Here is a 16,658-nt window from a genome sequence, read left to right on the forward strand (position 1 = left end):
CTGCCATTCCTTTCTTTAGGACTAGGAGTTCTGATGGCTATATCTTTTGTGAATCTTCAAATAGCATTTTCTGAAGCATCAATCATATCTCCCTTAAATGTATCTGTTAAGCAGCTTTCTTCAATTTAAATGGGATCCCCAGCTTTGAATGGTGGCTTTAAAATAGCCAGATGCCAACCATAATTCATTACATTTATGGCACAGATTTCTAGATCGGTTTCTCAAACACCGGGACAGGAATAGAATTCAAGCATATTCATACACACCTTATCTTGCATGATGCATGGATCATTGAAACAACCCCCCCAAGAAACACCCATTCAATTTAAAAATGGCATCCACAATCTGCCTGTCTTTGTTTAAAGTGCATTCATCTGTGTCTCATGGCTTTAATGACTACTAAGTCATGATTTAACCAGAGCTTGGTGGCTGAGGACTTTCAGTTAAATTACAATATTTGAGTTGATTATTTTGTGGTCTCCTAGCAGAAGATGACATGCTACAGCATCATTTGTAACTTAAGTAAAATAACTCTGAAATGGCATAGTGGCGAGGCAGAAGTGTGATTACCATTGAAACCAGTGGTGTAATCAATAATCCCAGTGTTTATTGGAACGATTCAGGTAAGTCCCTCCCAGTTCCGTTTAAGAATCATTATGCAACAGAATCAGGCCCAAGAGTAAGTTTGAACCCGTCTAAATATGCTATTTTACTTCCATTCTATCACCATGACATGTAACTAAAAGCATTCCTCTCCAAGTTGAGGGAATCAATGTGGCAAACCAATGGGTACACGGCAGACAAACTAATCACACAACACCAACCTAGTCATACAGAAATTACATCTATAGATGGAAAGACATTTTGAAAATGTAACTTTAAAATGGACAAAACGACTAGTTGGAAACACCATGTTACTTTAACCAGAATATATTTGTGCTAGAACAAAACCACAGGGTTACTCAAATTTCCCTGCAAGGACTTGAGAAAAACATTGGTGAAAATGTATTCACTAAGGCAGCATTTCCCAACTCAGTCCTGGTTTTTGCTCTAACACTACATAGCTAATTCATATTAATGAACTCAAGCTTTGATTATTCGAATCAGCTGTGTAGTGCCTTGGGGTTGAAGGACTGCGTTTGGGAAATGCTGCACTAAGGCAAGGGAGCAGTAGTGTTCTGCTGCCCCCAAGAGGCCACAACAAGACATGCAATACTGCTGCAACCCACAAATTGTGATTTTAAACTTTCACTTCAAACTAGAAAGCCATCTTACATGGTGCTACTACCCTGAACTACTTCCAGAATAGTATGAAGAACAATACATTTTAAAAAGGATTAATAACCAAGGGTCTGTGGGAATGGAATTTATTTACAAGAGACATTATACAGAGCAGATGAATCCTTAATTGATAACCAATGAATGCCAAGACACATACATTTACATGAGACAAGTGATTTAAGAAAAAGACAGACTTTCACAGTATAAAGTTGTCATAGAATACCAAACCATGGTTAGTCAGATTTGTCAGGAAATATTCACAAGTGTCTATTAGTGGCAGAAAGGAAAATAAGCTGCAGTTTAATTACAAAGATGCAGAAAGTGAGACTAATCTTTACAGCTTTTAAGCAATTAAAAACCACTGCAAACATTTGTCTAGTAAGAAAAGAAACATGACATTGCCTGATTAACGACATTAAAGCCCAGGGCTACATCAAGCATAAAATAACCCTTATCCTACAGGATTGTACATATAAATGCACATTTAAAAAATCTAAAATGTTGTCCACATCCTCAAGACCACGGCCATGAGTTCAGTTATTGAAATTCTGGCAATATGACACGCATAGTAAAAAATAAATATGCACCAAAAAATCAGTTCAAAGACAGTTTCATGGGGGGCTCGATGAGAGAGACCTCTTGGTACCTAGAGAGAGAAACACTATAGTAGAAATCATTCAGACCCACCATTATTGTTCAAGCTAATAGAAATCTAGAAAATTGCCATTTGAACAAGTAGTATCCCTAGTAGGAAAAACAAAATAGCAATGCGTAAGCTTACTGGCTATTTTAGATTAGTCACAAATGGATGGCGTGCAATGGTTTACATTAGCGAAATATGCCAACATGAAAAGAAATCCATCTATACGGTGTACTTACTCGGCAACTTTGTACTTCTCCCTCACTGACTGCTGTGCGTGCGTAGCAGCGTTGAGGTACATTTGGTGCAGATCCTCTATGCATGGCATCAGGTCTTCTAAAGAGTTGCCAGTCACCTCTGCCAGAGACTTGGACTGAAATAAAACAAACAGTCAGAAAATGCACAAAAGTCACTGCACACCAATTCATTCTAATTTAGGGCTAAGATTTCAGTTGACAAAAGATCTGAATTTAGGAAAATTGTGGATAAATGAAATACTGCAACTGAACACAGGCAGCCAACCCATCTTTTCAGGGTATGACAATCTCATGCTACGGTTGTTTAAGGAAAATGTTAAGCTTAAACTTTAGTGTGGAAAATAAAACACTGCATGGTTCTACCCTGAAGATCAAACGCAATCAAGAGACTGACGAGTCACTGTATTCCCATATGGTCAGTTAAACCTTCCAACAGGGGAATAGACTACTTTTCAAATGTAAATCTTACAAAAGCATACTTAATACAGCACTGAATTCAGCAAGGTGTAAATAATAGTTTGTGCCAAGTTTAGGTGCAGAATTAAATGTTACACGGCCACTTGACCGTCAGTGACTACTAATTGGTTGTTGCACCAAGGACATTAGCAGTTGTAAATCTTGGTTATACAAAGTTCAGTCAGTTGCGATAAGGTGAGTTACCATGTTATGGACCATCAATATGAAAGTTTAGGCAGCAAGTGAGATTAAAAAGGAAGCCTCTATTACTGAAGCCTTCCATATTTACATGAGAAAGGTTCATGAGATCCCAAAAAGTTGATTGTTGGACTACTCAGGGAGATGGACAGTGTGAGCCAGTGGCATATATACTTGCAGGGAGAGAATTCCTGTTAGCTCCAGCTACCAAATCCTGGCCTACTGCCCTGAGGCAAAGACCTGTTTAAGATGTTACATTGTTGTTTTATTTTGAGTGGGTCATCACGGCCGAACCAGAGGGCAATGAAACTCCTCCCCTCCTAGAACACTTAGCGCAGCATTGCAAACTCACCCATGAGCTTCCTGTTATAGTGTGGTTTGCCAAAACAAAGGCGGCAGCAGCAGTCTGAGAGGGGAGGTACTTCAGGAATGGGTCGGAGTCTACTAGACTTAGCTCCCCTAGGAACTAAGGAAACAAAGACAACATTTAAGAGAAAAATCCAATATCTATAAAACAATTTCAACCTCTATGGATTTTGTTGTTCACTGTTGAAGTGATATCCCAAGAATAAATTGAAGTACACACTAAAAGGTAAAATAATTTTAGGCAAAATAGTGTTTAGACAACTGCAAACATTGAGTAGGGCACTCAAGGAGTTGGTCTGATAAGGACTGATGTGATCAGCCTCCCCCTTGCTTGAGAAACAGAACAAAAGAGTGAAGGCCCACCCTCCCACTTGTGCCATGTCATGATACCTGGTCCACCTATTGAGTGGTGCCTTTTGTTAAGTAAATCAGGTATTAAATGAAGTGAAACTGACTGGAGTAGGAGTTTGAATTACAAGATGTGAACACCACTACAATGTGCAGTCTACTCACCCTTGACAAGCTCTCCACCTTGTTGCTGACAGGCTGGGTGAGATAGTACTGGGTGAGAAACTGGTTGATGGTGGGAGAGGCCAGATCAAAGGAGAGCACTTTAAGCAACAGATGCTCCATCCGCAACACTTGCTTTTTTGTGTAGGTGTCATCCGTGATGTAAACGAACTCTGCCACCTCCGGGGGGTAGATCTCTTCAAACTTCCTGCATTTGAATGAAAACCAGTGAGTGATCAAAGCACACATTGCTTAGCTTGACACAATCAATTAAAGGAGTACTTCATCTCGAGTTGAATTTCATTTGAAGGGACAGTTCCCTCAAATGTAAATTAGTCAGATGTTGGTGCCTATCTTGTCTAATAATTTGGGACAGAGGCCTAATACAGTGGGTTCTACACAACATATAGAACAAACTTGGTTTACGCTGCACACCTTTATGGCACACAAAAAGGTGAACTATCCCTTTAAGGATGTTGTGGGGTTAACACTTACGAGGCCAACAGCATGGCGGCGGTTCCGACCAACTGCAGCTTCCCCCGCAGGACTGACATGGAAGACAGGAAACGGTCAATGTAGTTCACAGCAAGGTATAGAGTCTCGTTCTGGAGCTTGTACTCCTCACCAACCTCCACCAGCCAGTCAACAAGGGTAGCCCGCATGCTGTAGGTTATGTCTGGCTGCTTTTTCATGTAGCCTACTTTTGGTCTGAACTTAACCTAGGGACAAGAGCACAAAAAGACAACTGTAGTCATGGTTCAGTGATTTGTGTGACAACTGAACAATGAATAGTTTGCTCACCTCCATTTCCCTGAGATGCTCATGTATTTCTGAAGCATACTCTGTTGCCACATTCATGTCCACTGGCTTCTCTTCACCTTCAGTAACTGACATATCCATGGGACAATCTATATAGAGAATTGGAAAATGTTGTGACTTTCTAATCGATAGACAATAACATGATCACCTCAATGTTATAAAAGGGTAAAGGGAAATTTTCGATAATTTCACCAGGCGTATTACTGAAATACTCACCACCAAAACTAAGATCCATGTTAGACACACATGTGGCAGGTATGTCAAGAGGGGCCAGAGGCTGCCTGAGACAGGTAACTGTGGGGTTCAGTTTCAGGGGGTACATCTCTATGGAAGGCTTGGCTTTGAGGGACACCCTTTTCCTGGAGAAAGCAGAATCTGGCTCATCCAGGTGAATCTGAAAAGCTGGCGGCTTGGTGCCCAGCTTCTCTGCATAACTTTTAGGTACTTCACTTTCATTTTTGCAGGACAGCAACTGAAATGAAAGGTTAAATATTTCAGTGCCCATGGTTTCAACAATGAGTCAGTTCCACCTAACCATGTCATGCTAATTAATTAAAAATGATGATATGGGAAGAAAGGCATGAGAAAGCAAGTTGGCCATCCCATTGTTAACAAGACGTTGATCGCATAAAATGGCGGACTACTTGGGAGGGTACCTAGCGGACATTAACAATACAAACTTTGAATACAGTAAGGTGAATATGAAGTTATTATTCAGATGTAAATTAAACACTACTCTTGGCAGTGAAAATATGACCTAAAATTATGACCGTTTTGTCCTAAGGTGATAATTTTTGGTAGTAAACAACCTAGCCCAATCTACATGCCAATTAGAAAATTGCTAGAAATTATTAACCTGTGTTGTGTTTTGAGGAATGCTGCATTGGTTGTTTTGCAAACCTCCCAGAACTGTTCTCTGTGGTGCTTTGGGGACAATGTTCTCCTGGTTGTCTGCCCAGTTTTTGATTGGACCCCTCAGTCTGGACAGCATATTTTCTTGGTTTTGGTATTCCGGCAGCGGAACATCAACCGCGCTTCCTTGTCCTTGGTTTGATCCTGACATGTTATCCTCAGTTTCTGGCTCAAACAAGTCACTGCAGAAACGTCCACTTTGCTACAAAGAAAATAAAAACCTGGTAAATAAATATTGTAATGAATATAAAAAAGAACTTACAAATTGTATAAGATAGCACAAACAGGCAAACTAGCTACAGTAGCATAAGGTATCGCACAGACAAGTCTGGGGTGTTGAGATGGCAACAACGTAATTCTGAGCTGCAAATTTAAAACCCTACTTAACGTTGAGACAACAAAACCATCTTCTGCATGAAAACCGACATTAACGCGCCATGCTGTTTGACTAAATCCAATAAATGTAGCTAACCACCGCGCAACCTTTACCTAGTCCCTTGTCCTCTGAAAATATTTATAAATGCAGAAATGTTGCTTGTTCTCAGTTCAAGTAGCCCGCGACTATTGAAACGGCCAATCACAACCGAAGGCGAAAATTACGTCACGAATCTACGGCGGCTGATACAACTCAGATTTCATGTGTCCGAGAATACGCAGGCCGTTGCGATTTCGGCGTATAGATAATGAAAGAGTCAAAATGTACATTTTTCATAATTTGAATTAATATAATATCGTACAAACAATTATGATCTCTCTGGGAGCACTCTAGTTAGTCTAAATACTTCAATAGAAATATAACTGCCAAACATCAAGGATGGTATGTTCAAGTGCCAACCTATAAAACAAAACATATAACTGAATATACAGTGCATTCAGAAAGTATTCAGACCCTTTGACTCTTACACATTCTATTCTAAAATGGATGAAAATGTTTGTTTTTCCCCCTCATCAATCTACACACAATATCCCATAATGACAAAGCAAAACATATTTTTGGGATTTTTTTCAAATGAAATATCACATTTACATAAGTATTCAGACTCTTTACTCAGTACTCTGTTGAAGCACAGGGGGTTAGGATACCTGGGGCGGCAGGTAGCCTAGTGGTTAGTTGGTAGCCTAGCCTAGTGGTTAGAGCGTTGGACTTCTAACCGAAAGGTTGCAAGATTGAATCCCCGAGCTGACAAGGTAAAAATCTGTCCTTCTGCCCCTGAACAAGGCAGTTAACCCACTATTCCTAGGTCGTCATTGAAAATAAGAATTTGTTCTTAACTTACTTGCCTAGTTAAATAAAATAAAAAAAATGTAAAGCACCTTTGGCAGCGATTACAGCCTTGAGTATGACACTACAAGCTTGGCACACCCGTATTTAGGGATTTTCTCCCATTCTTCTCTGCAGATCCTCTCAAGCTCAGGCCAGGTTGGATCGGGAGTGTCACTGCACAGCTATCTTCAGGTCTCCCCAGAAATATTTGATTGGGTTCAAGGGACAAGTCTCTGGTCTCTCAAGGACATTCAAAGACTTGTCCCGAAGCCACTCCTGCCTTGTCTGTGTGCTTAGGGTCATTGTCCTGTTAGAAGGTGAACCTTCACCCCAGTCTGAGGTCCTGAGAGCTCTGGAGCAGCTTTTCATCAAGGATCTCTCTGTACTTTGCTCTGTTCATCTTTCCCTCGATCTCCCTGCCGCTAAAGAACATCCCCACAGCATGATGCTGCCACCACCATGCTTCACTGTAGGGATGGTGCCAGGTTTCCTCCTGACGTGACGCTTGGCATTCAGGCCAAATAGTTCAATCTTGGTTTCATCTGATCAGTGAATCTTGTTTCTCATGGGTCTTAAGGTGCCTCTCTGAGTCTTAAGGTGCCTTTTGGCAAACTCCAAGTGGCCTGTCATGTGCCTTTTACTGAGGAGTGGCTTCCATCTGGCCACTCTACCATAAAAACCTGATTGGTGGAGTGCTGCAAAGATGGTTGTCCTTCTGGAAGGTTCTCCCATCTCCACAGAGGATCTCTGGAGCTCTGTCAGAGTTACCATCGAGTTCTTGGTCACCTCCCTGACTAAGGCCCTTCTCTCCCGATTGCTCACTTTGGCCGGGCGGCCAGCTCTAGGAAGAGTCTTAGTGGTTCCAAACTTCTTCCATTTAAGAATGATGGAGGCCACTGTGTTCTTGGGGACCGTCAATGTTCCAGACATTTTTTGGTACACTTCCCCAGATCTCTGCCTCAACACAATCCTGTCTGGGAGCTTTATGGACAATTCCTTTGACCTCATAGCTTGGTTTTTGCTCTGACGTACTCTGTCAACTGTGGGATCTTATATAGACAGGTGTGTGCCTTTCCAAGTCATGTCCAATCAATTGAATTTACGACAGGTGGACTCCAATCAAGTTGTAGAAACATCTCAAGGATGATCAATGGAAACAGGATGCACCTGAGCTCAAATTTGAGTATCATAGCAAAGGGTCTGAATACTTACATAATTAAGGTATTTATTTATTTTCATACATTTGCAAACATTTCTAAAAACCTGTTTTCACTTTGTCATTATGGGGTAGTGTGTAGATTGATGAGGGAAAATACATATTTTAATCCATTTTAGAATAAGGCTATAATAACATAACAAAATATGGAAAAAGGGGTCTGAATAGTTTCCAATGCACTGTATATACAGTGAGGGAAAAAAGTATTTGATCCCCTGCTGATTTTGTACGTTTGCCCACTGACAAAGAAATGATCAGTCTATAATTTTAATGGTAGGTTTATTTGAACAGTGAGAGACAGAATAACAACAAAAATATCCAGAAAAACGCATGTCAAAAATGTTATAAATTGATTTGCATTTTAATGAGGGAAATAAGTATTTGACCCCCTCTCAATCAGAAAGATTTCTGGCTCCCAGGTGTCTTTCATACAGGTAACGAGCTGAGATTAGGAGACCACTCTTAAAGGGAGTCAGTTTCTACCTGTAAAAAGATACCTGTCTACAGAAGCAACAATCAATCAGATTCCAAACTCTCCACCATGGCCAAGACCAAAGAGCTCTCCAAGGATGTCAGGGACAAGATTGTAGACCTACACAAGGCTGGAATGGCTACAAGACCATCGCCAAGCAGCTTGGTGAGAAGTGACAACAGTTTCTGCGATTATTCGCAAATGGAAGAAACACAAAAGAACTGTCAATCTCCCTCAGCCTGGGGCTCCATGCAAGATCTCACCTCGTGGAGTTGCAATGATCATGAGAACGGTGAGGAATCAGCCCAGAACTACACAGGAGGATCTTGTCAATGATCTCAAGGCAGCTGGACCATAGTCATCAAGAAAACAATTGGTAACACACTACGCCGTGAAGCCTGAAATCCTGCAGCGCCCGCAAGGTCCCCCTGCTCAAGAAAGCACATATACATGCCCGTCTGAAGTTTGCAATGAACATCTGAATGATTCAGAGGACAACTGGGTGAACGTGTTTGTGGTCAGATGAGACCAAAATGGAGTTCTTTGGCATCAACTCAACTTGCCGTGTTTGGAGGAGAGGAATGCTGCCTATGACCCCTATGACCATCCCCACCGTCAAACATGGAGTGGAAACATTATGCTTTGGGGTGTTTTCTGCTAAGGGGACAGGACAACTTCACCGCATCAAAGGGACGATGGACGGGGCCATGTACCGTCAAATCTTGGGTGAAAACCTCCTTCCCTCAGCCAGGGTATTGAAAATGGGTCGTGGATGGTTATTCCAGCATGACAATGACCCAAACACACGGCCAAGGCAACAAAGGAGTGGCTCAAGAAGAAGCACATTAAGGTCCTGGAGTGGCCTAGCCAGTCTCCAGACCTTAATCCCATAGAAAATCTGTGGAGGGAGCTGAAGGTTCGAGTTGCCAAACGTCAACCTCGAAACCTTAATGACTTGAAGAAGATCTGCAAAGAGGAGTGGGACAAAATCCCTCCTGAGATGTGTGCAAACCTGGTGGCCAACTACAAGAAACGTCTGACCTCTGTGATTGCCAACAAGGGTTTTTCCACCAAGTACTAAGTCATGTTTTGCAGAGGGGTCAAATATTTATTTCCCTCATTAAAATGCAAGTCAATTCATAACATTTGACATGCGTTTTTCTGGATTTTTTTGTTGATATTCTGTCTCTCACTGTTCAAATAAACCTACCATTAAAATTATAGACTGATCATTTCTTTGTCAGTGGGCAAACGTACAAAATCAGCAGGGGATCAAATACTTTTTTCCCCTCACTGTAGCTAGGCCAACAGAATATGGCTTTAGACATCCAGATGTTGTTGACAATTGACATAAAAAATTCAGATTATGTAACATAATTCTAGTATCTTACACACAAAAAAAGCTGGAAAGTAAACTCTATACTCTAAACAAAACAAAAGCTATTACAAATGGAGTGTAAAAGTTTGCATCCTCTTTGCTCAAGTTTGATATTATGCCTCATTGAAGAAATTCATCAAAGAATCCAAATCGTAGTTATCCAAAACTTCCAGCAGCAATGACACCTTTGTCTTCACATTCTGTCCTTTGAATTTGAATTTGTCGATGAAGAGGTCCGTTATCATACCTGGGGAAACGGAAAAACACACACACAGGTTACTGTCATGGTAGTTTTGCATAACCATACTGTCAAATTCGTTTTGCACCCAGGATATAAGGATCATTGGCAAGCTAGGCAACTGTGATAGCTGAAAGTGTCATTTGTTTTTAATTCTACTGAAACAAGAATTCTAGAGCAATAACTGTACATTGATATACCATAAAGTCTTTCCAGGTGAGCTGGTTGTTTCTTGTATTCCTCTAGCAGATAGGCAGACTCGTCTAGAATGTTACGATATTCAGGAATGAGGAAGTCCGCATTCCCCTCGTGAACCTGAAGCTCCTACAAAACACACACAGCAAAATTTGAGCAAGAGTTGCAATATTTAAGTAGTTTCATTTATTTATTTATTTGCAACACTAGCACTTACTTTTAATGCGTCAATCAGCTGAACCTTTTTGGCCAATAGCAGCTGATACTCAAGCTTCGGATGAATCATCTTGAGTGTGTGGCCCACTGAATCGTCATTGATATCTGGAAATTAGAGCCACAAATAAATTGTGAGATAAGATAATATATGTTTTATTTCATGAACAGACATAACTGTTTCACTCCATCGCCGATAACCTAAAAACAGATAATAAATGTAACTAGCTAAAGACCTACCATAAGAAATATCAAGATTGTTTTTTCTTTTGGTGGCTTCTTTGGAGAGGACATCCTTCAGTATGGAGATGGTGGAAATATTGTCAGACTTGAAGTGGCCTTCCCCTTTACTAAAATGACAAAGTGGGAGAAGAAAACCCATATTGAATGTACAGTCTTAATTCAATCTCCCTATAGTACAATGGCAAAAGGTTTGTGAAGTGAGCTTGATTTCAGCTTTAGTTTGCACTTTTGGGATTATTCCATTGGTTACATTTACTTGGAAAACTAAACCAAGAACTCTGATACATATCCCAAAGGGGATAAATTAAGTTGTATTGAATTTAATTCCTAACCAGTACGTGGCTTCCAGCTGCGTTCCAAGGAAAGTGTTCTGGAAGTAGAAGGTGATATTCTCCCCTGCTGGAGTCTTCTCTGGGACCTCTGGCAAGCAGAAGAGGACCCAGGAGTGGATCTCTGCAAAGCTGAATTGGCCAACTAGACTCAAAGTGTTCATGGGTCTGTTTGGGGGGGATGGAGAGAAAAAGGGAGCGAATGAAAGAAGACAGAAAAAGAGGGAAATTGAGTAAAACACTGTCTTTCTTTCAGTATCCTTATCCTTACCTGTCCTGTTCAATGGTGTGAGTTCTCTGGTGAAGGGACAGAGGTTTGATGAGGTACTGGCGTACCTGACAGGTCTTGGGCTGCAGGCGTGGGGTGATGTAGGCCTGTAGGGTGCCATATTGGCCCTCGATGGACCTCACCTGGAGAAGGGAGAAGATGCTGTGACACAAGTCATGAGAACACACAGCAGTGTTTCCCTTAGCATTGCAGAGGCAGGTGAGACTGGGTGGGAACTTGAGAGTGGTACTTCTATTGGTTGCAATTGACAATTTATTATGAATTGCCATGAGTACAATTCTAAATAAATTGTTATTGGGCTAAAATCAGTAAGAACTGACTAAAACATACTCTTTAAAAAATCCCTCACCTTCAGCTCAAGCCGTGTAGTATTTGCTTGGCATCTGTACGTAACGAGGAGAAAATTGCCTTTTGGCTGCTGGAACAGAAGGCATAATTAGTGCCTTGAGGAATCTAAAGCATTCACTTGTATTATTTGTATGCTCTCTGTACGAGGACATCTCACCTCTGAATCACATTCGCTGAAACTCACAACAGCAGAGTTCTTGTCGACATCCAGCAGATCAATTGGTACATCACTCTGTAAAGAAAACAATATTAACGTTACAATCCATGACAGAAATATCCACAAGTCATTGCATATTTGTATAATTAGCAGATCTCTCTCATGCAAAAAAAACATACAAATTTCTCTTCCGGGTTCAATACAGAACATAAATACAGAGTCGAGTCAATTTATTTCACCTGCAGCAGCAGATTGTCGATGGCCGTCTGCACTTCCAGGGTCAGGCTGTAGCTGGCGTCATCCTGACACAGGGTGAACTTGTCGTTGACGCTGAACACAGGCATGGCAGAGACCGCCGTACTAGACTGCGCGGTTTGCTGGTACTTCTCACGGCCCTGAACGACCTTCATCTGCAGTTGGTCTAGCTCTGCCCTGAGGGGGACAAGCGTTCTGGGTTCATACTGGGAAAATTATAACAACAGACAGCATCTGTCCTCATATTTAAGTTAGCTAACTTAAATTTTTGCTAAACACAGGACTTTACTTTGGCTGTTGAATTAACCTTGCCAACACTGAGTTTTGCTTACAAAGTTCCATTGATATATATTGCAAACGCAGATATATATTGCAAACGCAGGTGACAACAACAACTGTCCACAAGTATACCTGAGAGCTGCCACTTTGCTCTGGGTCTCCTGACTCATCTTGACTTCCTCTCCAGGGCCTGCCTCTGCCTGCTGGGGCTCTGTGGTCAGCCCTGTCACCCATCCTGGACACACACATATTATTTCAAGCCGCTCACAACTTTGTATCTGTATCTCCTATAGAGCACTTATTGGGAACAGCAAACAGTCAGCGGACATTCATTTTTCTCTCTAGTGTTTTTTTTTTTAGTATAGCTCTTGTGCATAAAACCCTCTCCTTTTGTTGATAGCTCACCTGTGTAGGTGGCTGTTAGAACCTCGTCATAAGACTCCTTCCCAACACAGCCACCCTGGATAGAGGTGACGCTCTCCAATAACACCTGGTGGACAAGTTAGTATCCCAAAGACATGGATTTCTACAATATTCTCTCAACTTTAGGACAGAAAGTTTGTTATTTATTTTACAACAAAAATAAATTTCTATCACCCTTGAATTAAAATAAATACCGGTAGGTATTTTTCCCCCCTGAATTTCAGATGATATGTACAACGCCAGTAGAATGTAGCATAAAATAATGAAAAATGTTATTTGTGGATTTACATGCTCAAAGCGCAATGTGGGCTCGTTGGAGCTGTCAAACCCATAGACCTCCACTGTCCCATCGTCCCTGCCAACAAGGATGTCTTTCACCCCGTCACCCAGAATATCATACGTGTCGATGCACAAAACACCTAGTAGAAACAGCCATAGAAGAAGAAAATGTCGAATAAGCTCAATGAATGGAATGATGCTATATGATTGAATGATGTCTAACATGGTAAGTCAATGTTAATAACATTCTTACAATATACAATGATAATACATGTGCTAATTGTGTTTCAGTGCATAGGTACATAGGTACTCTGAGTCTCTGACAGATGAAACATATACTAGTTTTCATCTTCATTAACAGTACTGTACCTCCTTTCTTTTTCTCATTATCAATCTCCCATTTAGAAGAGGAAGAGGAATCAGTTATCCTAATCAGTCCCAGTTTGCCATCCACAGTTCCATAGAGAATGTCTTCGCCATTAGTCCCTAAAGCAGACGGTGGGGTAGAAGTAGACCAGTTTGCTGTAAGTACAGGGATGTGTGAAATTTACATTTGAGTTCAGTATAAGGATTTTATACTCGCCTCCATCTCGATTGTACAGCTCCAAAACTGAGGGAGGACCAGGGACGTCAATATCATACACAAGCTCAGATCCCTATGGGCAAGAAAACACAAACTCACTGAAGTACTCATTGAAGTACGTATATATATTCATACTGCAGTACTCACAAACAATTTCCATTCACCTGCAACACTCTGAGAACTCGGTCTTGACATGCCAACACAGGGACAATGCGGCCCAAGGTCTCAGCAGGCAAGCACACAATGTCATTAATTTTGTCTCCAGACAGGTAGTAGTCTTGATCCTTGCAGTCACAGTAGTGGTTGTAGATGTAACTCGCACACACAAAAAGGTCTGCTCCTGAAACGTGCCTGAAAAACACATTGTAGGCATGAAAAAAAAAAACACATTGTAATATAAAGCAGCACAAAAACACACCCACAATTCCCCTTATTTATAAACCAATTAAAGAATGCTCCAAGTCTCTTTAAAAATAAAAGCTAGACTATACTCTCTCAAATCCATACTCTCAAGTCTCGTTCGTCACTGTTGACAAACATGTGTAGAAGGCTTGGAACCAAGGCCAGATAACCTATAATTCACATCAAAAAGTTAAAACTCACATGGCATTGATGCTTTCTGTAAGGTTGGCCTCAAAGGACAGGAACTGTTTGCCTTTCTTGGTGTATCCCTTCACTTCCGAGCCAGCACACACAAAGATCTTCTCCTGTGGGGTTCCAAGAGCCCCACCAAGGTCCAGCCTTGTTATCTTCTGCCCTGGCAAAGTCTTGAACACAGGCTGGAAAAGATAGGTACAATCAACGTTCATGGAATGAAACTTTATTTATTCATTACACAATGACAAGGGAAACTTGTCTTTTAGAGGGCACTGTACCCATGCCACCGAACAGCACAGGGTCAGCTGCAGAGAAGCTTTCCTGGTGCAGATAGGGATTAAGCTAAGTGCCTTGTTCCTGGGCACAACGGCAGTAGGTATTCATATGAAGTCCATGAAAGTGGCTGTATTCTACTAGCCTTGGTGCCAGTCTGGCTCTGATTTAGCCAACAGTGATGAATGAGTAGGCTCCAAAAAAAGACTGGCACCCAGGTGAGTATTTCAATGTTGTTAAATATGTAAGACTCAATACCTACCACAGCTTCTCCTTTTTTCATCCCAAAACATGTTATCACACCATCATGATCAGCAACAGCAACCTGAGACACACAAAACGACATTTCTAACTCAAGAGTACTTGGGACATTGTTCAAAAATCATATTCCAACACACCACAAGGTCTATTTATGGGTCACCTCTAATAATGCACATTCACATTACAGTACCTTTTGGGTTGCTTTGCGTCCCAAGGCAGGGAGGAGCCTCATGGTTTTCTGAGATATCACACCAACCTGTGTCGATAATTGTGACAGCCAGAGTCAGTCAGTATCACGAGTCATCTAGTTACTTAAGGTAAAATTGGCAGAGTACAAAAAAAAAAATCAAGCTGTTCAACTCTTTTTCCATTCAGGCTACTATTTAGCCATAACATTGGTGACATGATCAGGGGTCAAAATATAGGAAAAATCTACCCAGTTGAATTATCTAGCTAGTTATACTAGCAAACATGCAATCCAGTTACCTGTAGATAATCAATTCGGTTGAGGTTTATCTCCATGATGTTCTTGTCTTGATGTGAGTGTTTGGTCGGCAAAACTAGTAAGCAATTCAATTGATTAGCTCGCTATCTAATAACGTTCGCTTAATTATTCAAACGGTTTCTGTCCAGTAACGTTATCCGTTTACAATCAACAACAAAAATTCAGACCGGCGTTACAGGTATCTAAATCAACGTTAGCTATCTAATAAAGATAGCTGGCTAACATGCGAGGTGAACAAAGAGCATTTTGTCAGATTGGGATTATTCTGTAATAGGGATTAGCCTCGTTGGCTAATTTAGCTGGATCGTTAAAACTGTAGTCAGAATGCACGTTGCATACTCCCTGACGTATTAGTATATTCTATATAGCTGCCACATCGTTTGATTTAGTTCAACCATAACGTTAGCTAATTTATCGACGTTATAGTAGTTAGAAAATGGTTGTCGAAATAACTAGCATCTGATTCTTCTGCGCGCACACTGGACCCGTTACCATGGACAACGTTGTTCGTTTGAAGAAGCTTCAATATCATTGGGTGATGGTGACTGTGGTGTGATTCAACATAGATTCTGAATGGTTTAGCAGTTCCAGTATTTTTGTCTTCCTGGTTAGTAGAAAGTGGCCATCCTCTAAGAACCAAACCAATAAAATCACCAATGCTCCAAAAATGAGTCAAAGAATACTAATTGATACGAATCATGTTTATATTAGTGAATATGGAGGTTATAAATCTCATTCAACAAGGTCATTTTTCGATTTAAGAGAATGGAGAAATTTATTCCAGAGCTATACAAACATGGTTTCTTTACAAGTAAATAAAGACATTTAACATGGGCGTGCACTGAATCGGAAAACTATAGGGATATTAGCCACAAATCAGTTAAATTGAACCTGAATTTAAATAGATTTTCAATTAGAAAACCTATTAAAAATGCAAATATAAACTTGTATTTGAAACCAGCCTAGTCCTTCCCATTTACTGCATAACATGTGCTTTGTGCAGACTGAGGAAATGCGGGTATAGTGAAACTGATTCATTTCAGTCATAAATCCTACAACTACATGTCCTTGTACCATTTAAGTCTTCAAAATAGAGCAGATATGTTGCCTTCTAATTTCAGGGCCCTTTGACACTGCCTCAACTGCCAACACATTTTTTAAATAGTGAGTTACATGGCATTGATCACATTTCAAATTCAAAGAGTAGAAATGTGTTAAGACACAATCATAACCAATGCTTTCCGTGTAAGAAAACAAACATATAAAATGGAATTAGTGGATGTAAAAAATAAAATACAGAGCAACTGACATCGCCTTTGAAAAGCACAATATTTGGCTATTAAAAAAAAGAGACTGCAACTATGTATAGTACAATTTAATTATCTAATCTCAGAAGTTAGTTGTTTTTTTTAAAGATAAGAA

General features: G+C 40.6%; 2 protein-coding genes across 5 annotated transcripts; both read right to left on the bottom strand.

Moving 5' to 3' along the window:
* Positions 1–1,351: 1,351 nt before the first annotated feature.
* LOC111965847 (cyclin-A2-like) lies at positions 1,352–6,017 on the bottom strand. 3 transcript variants are annotated; one of them, XM_023990206.2, is made up of 9 exons: positions 5,929–6,017; positions 5,384–5,641; positions 4,744–4,999; positions 4,510–4,616; positions 4,204–4,427; positions 3,712–3,916; positions 3,185–3,298; positions 2,161–2,294; positions 1,352–1,927 (listed from the first exon to the last, which is right to left on the bottom strand). In XM_023990206.2, the coding sequence occupies exons 2-9, from the start codon at positions 5,588–5,590 to the stop codon at positions 1,876–1,878; spliced, it is 1,299 nt and encodes a 432-aa protein (XP_023845974.1). In that variant the 5' UTR covers positions 5,591–5,641; positions 5,929–6,017; the 3' UTR covers positions 1,352–1,875. The 3 variants fall into 3 exon arrangements, with proteins under 3 accessions (XP_023845974.1, XP_023845977.1, XP_023845976.1); XM_023990209.2 differs by having other exon boundaries at positions 5,912–5,968; XM_023990208.2 differs by lacking the exon at positions 5,929–6,017 and adding an exon at positions 5,823–5,889.
* A 3,282-nt stretch (positions 6,018–9,299) lies between these two features.
* bbs7 (Bardet-Biedl syndrome 7) lies at positions 9,300–15,738 on the bottom strand. 2 transcript variants are annotated; one of them, XM_023990211.2, is made up of 19 exons: positions 15,218–15,738; positions 14,922–14,987; positions 14,733–14,795; positions 14,204–14,379; positions 13,765–13,951; positions 13,601–13,673; positions 13,387–13,503; positions 13,027–13,157; positions 12,721–12,805; positions 12,448–12,550; positions 12,021–12,213; positions 11,782–11,856; positions 11,626–11,691; positions 11,259–11,398; positions 10,991–11,155; positions 10,656–10,765; positions 10,420–10,523; positions 10,208–10,331; positions 9,300–10,016 (listed from the first exon to the last, which is right to left on the bottom strand). In XM_023990211.2, the coding sequence occupies exons 1-19, from the start codon at positions 15,251–15,253 to the stop codon at positions 9,883–9,885; spliced, it is 2,148 nt and encodes a 715-aa protein (XP_023845979.1). In that variant the 5' UTR covers positions 15,254–15,738; the 3' UTR covers positions 9,300–9,882. The 2 variants fall into 2 exon arrangements, with proteins under 2 accessions (XP_023845979.1, XP_023845978.1); XM_023990210.2 differs by having other exon boundaries at positions 11,626–11,694.
* Between the last annotated feature and the right edge of the window lie 920 nt (positions 15,739–16,658).

This window comes from Salvelinus sp. IW2-2015, linkage group LG6.2 (assembly GCF_002910315.2).
Source record: "Salvelinus sp. IW2-2015 linkage group LG6.2, ASM291031v2, whole genome shotgun sequence".
Lineage (NCBI taxonomy): Eukaryota > Metazoa > Chordata > Actinopteri > Salmoniformes > Salmonidae > Salvelinus > Salvelinus sp. IW2-2015.

What these genes read in the sequence shown, in the direction of transcription:
- LOC111965847 (XM_023990206.2), bottom strand. Translation starts at nt 5,590, where the DNA reads ATGTCAGGATCAAACCAAGGACAAGGAAGCGCGGTTGATGTTCCGCTG. An exon ending in TTCCTCAAAACACAACACAG is followed by an intron (nt 5,000 to 5,383) that starts GTTAATAATTTC and finishes CTTTCATTTCAG; the next exon opens with TTGCTGTCCTGCAAAAATGA. An exon ending in GCCGCCATGCTGTTGGCCTC is followed by an intron (nt 3,917 to 4,203) that starts GTAAGTGTTAAC and finishes ATTCAAATGCAG; the next exon opens with GAAGTTTGAAGAGATCTACC.
- bbs7 (XM_023990210.2), bottom strand. Translation starts at nt 15,253, where the DNA reads ATGGAGATAAACCTCAACCGAATTGATTATCTACAG. An exon ending in TCTAACAGCCACCTACACAG is followed by an intron (nt 12,551 to 12,720) that starts GTGAGCTATCAA and finishes GTGTGTGTCCAG; the next exon opens with GATGGGTGACAGGGCTGACC. An exon ending in CAATCTTGATATTTCTTATG is followed by an intron (nt 10,524 to 10,655) that starts GTAGGTCTTTAG and finishes TCTAATTTCCAG; the next exon opens with ATATCAATGACGATTCAGTG.